This window comes from Periplaneta americana, chromosome 4 (assembly GCF_040183065.1).
Source record: "Periplaneta americana isolate PAMFEO1 chromosome 4, P.americana_PAMFEO1_priV1, whole genome shotgun sequence".
Taxonomy (NCBI): Eukaryota; Metazoa; Arthropoda; class Insecta; order Blattodea; family Blattidae; genus Periplaneta; species Periplaneta americana.
Window position 1 is genome coordinate 206,319,014 of NC_091120.1, and position 8,154 is coordinate 206,327,167.

General features: G+C 34.4%; 1 protein-coding gene across 5 annotated transcripts in view; it reads left to right on the forward strand.

Moving 5' to 3' along the window:
* The window catches only part of Hcs (holocarboxylase synthetase-like protein), a 29,567-nt gene extending 24,182 nt beyond the window's left edge, over positions 1-5,385 (forward strand). For all 5 annotated transcript variants that reach the window (XM_069824882.1, XM_069824883.1, XM_069824884.1 and 2 more), the window contains exon 9: positions 476-5,385. In XM_069824882.1, the coding sequence (XP_069680983.1) occupies positions 476-653 (178 nt within the window). In that variant the 3' untranslated portion in view covers positions 654-5,385. The remainder of the gene's footprint in view (positions 1-475) is intronic.
* Positions 5,386-8,154: the final 2,769 nt, after the last annotated feature.

Below are 8,154 nucleotides of genomic sequence, written 5' to 3' on the forward strand. Positions count from 1 at the left end.
TATCCACTATTAGAATTACAACACAAACTGCCCATTTCACGACGTAATTAACACAAGAAACATCATAACAAAACCACGTGGTCATCATGCTATGGGCACATTAAGGTCTGAGTACTGATCCAGTCCTGGACAGTGGCTCTCGGTAATGCTTCCAACAGATTTATTGTCCTATCTCGCTGCTTCCCTGATGTAGAGTCGAAATGTGTGACAGAGTGCAAATACCCAAACATTTCGCACCATATTGATTCTAATTTTGAAGATTTGGATGTGCATTTGTCTTAACTGTAGGTAAATAAATAATAATTGAATTGACCTAATTGCACAAAAAATAATCAGATTATCTAAGTTGGAATAATTTTGTCTGAATTCTGTTTGAGATCTTGTGACCATGAGATTGCATCACAGACACAGAAATCTTGCAAGATAAGTAAATGCTATTTGACATACGTTCAGGGTGAATTAATATTCGTTGCAGAGATGCCGAGATCACTGTTGTTGGACCACGCGGCTCGAGCCAAAAGGCAACAGTCATCGGAGTTGATGACTTCGGCTTCCTGAAGGTTCGAGGCCAGGATGGGGCTATATTCAGCGTCCATCCAGACGGGAACTCCTTCGACATGTTGCAGGGCCTGGTGGCACCCACCATCAAGTAGTGACCCTCCAGTCTGCTGCAGCATATGTCTGTGTAGCAAGTTTGGAAAGGCAGAGTTTCTTGTCTAATTCTTACTATTCAGTTGCTTCATTCAAATGTTTTTATTTCATTCTTTAAGCTTCCATGAATGCTAACAAGCAATTCCTAACCTTGGGAATGCTGTGTTTCTTAATCTGTAATGGCAATTCCATAATGAAGGTGAGCATTGGAATACTGAAAATTAGACAAGATATTTTGATTAGTGGGTGGTCCAAAGATGGTTATGTTTTGTGAAAAGATGGCAGGTCTGGGCTGAACAATTGGCAATCCTGCTGTCACGCTGTGGAGCCCTAGCATTTCAGTTGTACAAAATTGCATTTAGAGTAGAGTAAGTGTATAGCGCTGTGATAGTTGTTGGGCAGCGTGATAGCAGCACTATATATCGTTGTTTGTCATCATGTTGTTGCTAATCTCATTCCGTTTTCGAGCTGCGGTATGGCCGCACATAAATGAGAACAGATCTTAAAACATAACTATTTCATATCAACCCAACTGATTTAGTTAGCACTGCAATGTGTGTGTGAGTATGAACTGTTTTCTATGCTTTTAGAATTTGTCAGGGATGTGTTCATAGCATTTTTTGTCTTCCCTTGTTTTTATACAACAGGTGGCACATCCGTGGGAAAATCTCGAACTCACGACTTGCAGCACTGTGTTTGTGCCTTACCAACTGAGCGTCGTGAGTTCTGTGGAAGCTCTGTTGATGCGCCGTTCCATTGTGCCTCAGTTTTGTATGGCCCCCCTTGAGTTCGTAGACTTTCATCATGTTCCTAGTCAGAAATATTTCATACTTGAGTCTCAGTAAATTATCTGTTACATGTTTATGCACTGCCTCAGATTATTTACCTGGTACTCATTATTCATATTCCACAAGAAATGTCTGTGATTTTGAGAGTTGTTCTTTGTTGATATGATATCCTCCCTCGACAATTAAAAACAATGAGATAATTTTGCCATGATAGAATAAATGGCCTACTGATAGGGAAAGGATTTTTTTCATATTCAATATTTATGTTCAGTCATCCCAGCAGTATGTGAATATGAAACTATTATTATTTACTCAAATAAAATTAATTTATTTTGCTAAACCGAAGAATTAGGTGCAGTTGTCAAAAGAAAAAGTGGTTGCTCTCCAGAAACAAAGTTTCCTTCGGGTATCTCCGCTGCAATTCGGAGACAGGCGATGTTACATGTTGTTGGACCACGTTGCCTGATAGCTACAGTTATAATTAAAGTATTCCCACTCGTACTTTTGTAGTGTATTGGTAGCATTTCAGATTGATATTCGTGAGGTCATGCATTCAAACACAAGCTGGTACTTTTTATGTTTTCTTTTTTAAGAGAAAGAGAAAATATAATTCCTTCTGTCTCTTTTAGGACTGTTTTGGTAATTAATATCAGGTTCATGAATGTATTATGCCCTGACTTATCATTATTTATTATGACATTATGGCTGCAAATGGAAAGAGAGAAAGATTATATTCTCAACAAAAATATATTTTATGGCATAAACAAAACAAACTTACTGGCATCTGCCTTAGAAAATTCAAACAATTAAAAGTTCTAAAAAGAAAACAAAAAGCCACGATTCAATATTTAGTCCATCATTCTCCCATCTCGATCATATGTTGCAGTCGAGTGGGCATGGACTTGACTAGTCTTTTCAGTTCTCAGCCATGGCATCCCAGGCATCGTGGACGAGTTTCCACAAATCAACAGGGTGTCTTGGAGAGGGATTGGGCCAGTTTTTCCGCATATGCTTCTTTACTTGTTCTCCCATAGCTCAATTGGAAGAAAGTTGGAATTTAGATGTCAACGTCTCAGGTCCAAATTATTGTTAGTTCTTTTCATTTTATTGTGTTACAGGATAGTATAATGTAATAATATAAGAAGAGAAAACTAACACTAGTATTATGTAACTGTATTGTTCCAAATCTAATATTATATTTATTTTACTTATATCACTAAAGAACGATAACAGAATATAAATGATAACTTGAATATTATTTACATCACTAAAGAACGATAACAGAATATAAATGATAACTTGAATATTATTTACATCACTAAAGAACGATAACAGAATACAAATGATAACTCGAATATTATTAATTTATACTTACCGCTAAGGAACGACAAAATAAAATTATAACTTTAATATTATTTATATCGCTAACCGAAAATAACAAAATAAAATGATGATGTGAATATTGTTTATATCACAAACGAACGATAACAAAATAAAATGATAACTTGAATATTATTTATATCACTAAAGAATGATAACAGAATACAAGTGATAACTGGAATATTATTTTTATCACTAAAGAACGATAACAGAAAACAAATGATAACTTGAATATTATATATATCGCTAACGAATGATAACAAAATAAAATCATAACTTGAACAAGACTCGAACCATTAAGCAAGCTCTCTACCGCAGCTCTACGAGATGCAGATATTGAATAACTCCATAGTTCTGAAACTGCTTCTGCATGTGCATTGCATCATGTAACATCACCGTGATCCGAAGTGGACTTAGAAAATATTTGCTGTTCACAAGTGCAGCCACTTTTTTTTTTTTTTGACAGCTGTACATCAGCTTTCAGCCATGCCATTATGATGATAACAGTAAGCAGACAATATTGCCAACATATGGGCATGATGGTTTACCTGTGATGTCATTACCAGAAGAAATTTAATTTTTTCTCTCTCCCGTCCTCGTTCTCAATATTATTGAGAAGTAGCGACATTGTTAGTGATAACTATGGGGCGAATGTTAATGAAAAGTCATAATCTTATTTTTCACATTAGGACGATGCCTATGTTAATATCAACGTAAAAAATTAATTTCTTATATTGCATTTTTTGACGTTTTTGAACTAACAGGTCATTTTTATATTTTTTTCGTCATTTTTTGGTCATTTTTAATTCTTTGAAGAACTTTTAGATCATTTGTAATGAATTTTACTTTCTTCTTTACAGATAGGCCTGTTAAATATTTTTCTAAGGAAATAGGTCAGCAGTAATTACCTACTGAATAAGTGAATAATAGTGAAGTTGAGTTTTATAGTTTGGAACAAATTCCAAAGTCCATCCTCATTCACACAACAGAGGGTCCTTGGAATGAGTTGGAGAAAGAGAACAGTTTGACGTTAATTTATGTGTACTTATTAGTATCATTTAAGGTGTTTTGACTTTTTCTTGTAACATATGCACAGCAATTATTCTTTTTAACTGATAGTGATATTTGCATCATGATTTATTGACTGGCTATTGGAAAATTGTGATTTTTTTGCCTTGTTCCTGATCTGCAATGCGTTGCTATAGACGATTTATAAACAACTTCCAGTTTTGTCAGTTTTTGCATATTTTGATACGAAACTTTTTTAATTTTGTGCTGTCTCTCTTATAAGTGTGGGAAAATAAGCGTGATTATTGTGATATATGAATTAGTATTCAATTTGAGGCCTGGTTTCTGTATAAATTACTGACCTTGAAATGACTGCAATGACGTCTTCTGCTGCCTCTAGATTACTCTTGAATGACTCCACATCATCTAGTGTAGACAGCTTTAGCTTGTTCAAGGCCTTGCTGAGTTGCAGGCCACCATCCCTGTTGAAGTTGTTCATTTCTAATTTAATTTCAATGGCCTCCAGGATTACTCGTTACCAACAGTGATCTCAGTCCGGTCGAACAGGATCCTTGTTGGCGTTGTAGGTTATAGTGTAATATAATGTCTTTGGTTGTATTATTGGTGCAGGGTAAAAAGTACCGTTAAGTCGAAGTTCACTATTTTTAACAACATTAGGAATATTGAATCGATTGCAATGATGTGGTTTGTAGGATTAATGTGAATTTTGAGACTCTTTCCAACTCGTTGATAAATACAGTACCAATAGGCCTACTACCAGATATAGATGGCTCTGATATTACTAAAACATTTGTAATGTGCAGAGTCCGCAAAAAAAATGTATACACTCTTTGTCATGTTGTATCGGTATATTGGTGATTATTAATTGATTTGAATCAAAGTCACTCTCTTCAAAGATGGTGGAACACAGTTTCGAGCTCTCGCTCCACAAAGTACACGTCAGGTGATATGATCACGGGATGATAACACTTCACTGCGATCCGATGAGGTGGTCATGGTACCAGTGTTTTTATTTATTTACGGAGTTGTTATTAAAATTTGTTTAGGCATTTTGTACTTGAAATTTCGAGGATCATAGTGTCCTAAATTTGAGAAAATTGGATTGAAGTTATCACTAGTCTGAAGGTAGAAAGTGCTGGCTGTCTGTTGAATCTCTTGTGTGGTATACTTAAAACCAAGATCTTCATGTAATTGAACAATGTGAATGTCGTAATCTGCTCCAGAAATTATTCTGCCAACTTTATTTTGAAGGACCTGTAATCTTTGGAGATATGTCTTTCCTGCAGGCGCTGCATAAAGCATTACTGGAAGAATGAGACATTTGTACCCAACTGAAGTTTCAGAACCGGAGAGGAAAGCAGGGGATACAATTGATGTATTCTTTGTAATGTTCTCTGCCTTATGTAACTGCTATGATACTGCCATGTCAATCTTCTATCAAGTTTTATTCCGAGATATTTTGTGTTTGTTGCATATGGTATATCTTTGTTTTTAATTTGTAATGGAGGTGTTATTAAAGGTCTTCTTTTTGTGAAAACTTTGACTTTTCTTCCTTTATTTTAATTCTCCACTTTGTACACCATTGAGTTAATTTCTGCAAATGACTTTGGACTGTATTTGTTGAATGTATAATACTGAAATGTCTAAAATAAATTACTGTAACGTCTGCGTATTGAGCAACTTGACATGATCAGATGTGTAGATATTGTAAAGTGCAGGAGCCAAGACTGAGCCCTGAGGAATACCAGCCAGTATTTTTCTGGGTGATGACAATTTTGTTTCCATTTTAACTTGAAAAAAATCTATCTTGTAAATATGATGCACGTATGAAAATAATAGATTCCGAAATTTTTAATTGTATTAATTTGTATAGAAGCCCAGTGTGCCGTACAATGTCAAATGTCTTTTCGACATCCAAGAAAGCTGCTGTTCTATGTTCTTGTGAGTTAAATCCTGATTGTATATATTCTACAACTCTTACAAGTTGCTGTGGCATGAAACCGAATTGGGTGTTGGTATAACAGAATCTATTGTGGCTGTCATGTGAGCAAGAATTACTTTTTCATATATTTTTCCAATACTACTTAAGAGACTAATTGGTCTCAGATTCCGAGGATATATTGCGTTTTTTCCAGGCTTTGGAATTGATATAATGTGCGCAATTTTCCAAGGTTTGCAAAATAATTAATAGAAAGTGCCTCGTTTATTAATTCTGTAATGTATTTTATGACTATGATTTTTGAGAATTTCATTGGTAAAATTATCAGGACCTGGAGACTTTTTAGAATTTGTATGTTTTATGTAGAGTTTTATTTGAGATACTGTTCCAGTAATGTCACCAAGAGATGAGGGTTTATTTAAAAAAATCAAGTACAGCAGATTCTATTTCCTGATGATTTCTTCTGGTACCGGTATCTAAATCATCATGAGGAGAATGAGGCTGAAACTGTTCTTGTAAAACGTCTGAATCACATCTGCTTTATCTTTAAATATATATAATATGCCATAACGTCCTTTAATAGCATTTGAACGCATTTTAGTTTTGGGACTTAAACATTTCACCACTGGCCAGATATTGTTTTTTTAAACTGCCTCTTCAATGTCTTCATCTAATAGTTTAAGACGATGGCTTAAAATTAGGTTATGAATTCGTTTGGTCAGAGCATTTAATTCTGTTTTGTCTTCTGCTTGCCGAAATCGTCTGTATCTTCTACGAACTTGTCTCTTATAGGAAAGTAATTGGTCCAGATTTGGTATTATATATTTAGCACTAACTTTATAGGTGTTATTATAGCAATAGCAAATTTCTTTTCTTGGACTATTGTATTTACGAGAGTATTAATTTCGTCGTCTAAATGTAGCTTTGTATTGATGTTAATAGACGTTGGAAGAACATCAGCTAAATTTAGTATAAATAGAAGCCAGTTAATTAGTTATGATCATTAATTTTGTTCTAAAATATATTTCGTTGAATGTTTAAGTCTATTTCCATAATGACAGGCAAATGATCTGAACTACATTCTAGTAGATTCTCCATATATATTAATTTCAGTGTGCTTGGCAAGCTGACGACCTCTTTTATTAGTAAACCTGGAATTCCAGTCTGTAAAGAAAAATTTAATATTTAATCTTCCTCAACTTGGTGAGGTTGCCAAAGACAAAGAATGTTAAACAGTAACATTTAACGTGTGACATTAAAAATGTCTTACAAGAAATTTGTTTACAACTGAAATTTACACTAGATAATATTTCACAATAATGAAAATTTGTAGTAAAATAAAAAATATAGATAAAAAAATAGAATGAGAAAATTCAAGTGTAATTTGAATTGAAATACAAGTGTTGCCGTAATATCTGCAGAGACCCTTCAAAGCTATCATAGAAATTTCCTTAATTGTTGTTGTTGGGACTGCAAAGTTTAAATCTCCAGTAAATAGAAAATGAGATGCTAAATTTTTCATATTATCAAAGTCATTTTGAAGAAGTGGATAAGATTAGAGATGGAGGAAATAATTTAAATACCGATATATTGATATTGCAATATATTGCAAACCTAATTTCGATAAACGATGTATATTGCAGAAAATATATCGGTGTATCGGAACGATTCGATATATCGCTATTCATTAAGCAAATTAATAGATACTAATGCAATATATTTGTAGGTGTACATTTATTACAATAAACTTACTTAAAGTTCAATAGCCTATTCCTTATTGGGATTGAAATTAACATCGTAACAGTCAAAATATTTAATGTAAAGTAGCAATGATAAACAATACATTTTCAATACCATAATTATGTAGTTCCTAATCTAAATCAAAATTATGATGGAGGTAAGATGAGCTTAAATGATACAATGGGAAAGTGTTAAGTGAACTCTACATGCGTCAGTATTTAATATTGAGACATTCATTCAATCATAGTGTTCTGCCCAAGGGCAGGTCTTTCACTGCAAACAGTGCATTCTCCAATCTTTTCTATTTTCTGCCTTCCTCTTTGTTTTATATATTTTATTGGGTTATTTTACGACGCTGTATCAACATCTAGGTTATTTAGCATCTGAGTGATATGAAGGTGATAATGCCGGTGAAATGAGTCCGGGGTCCAGCACCGAAAGTTACCCAGCATTTGCTCGTATTGGGTTGAGGGAAAACCCCGGAAAAAATCTCAACCAGGTAACTTGCCCCTACCAGGATTCGAACCTGGGCCACCTGGTTTCGCAGCCAGACGCGCTGACCGTTACTCCACAGGTGTGGACTGTTTTTTTTCATTCATTCATAGTATTCTGCCCAAGGGCAGACCC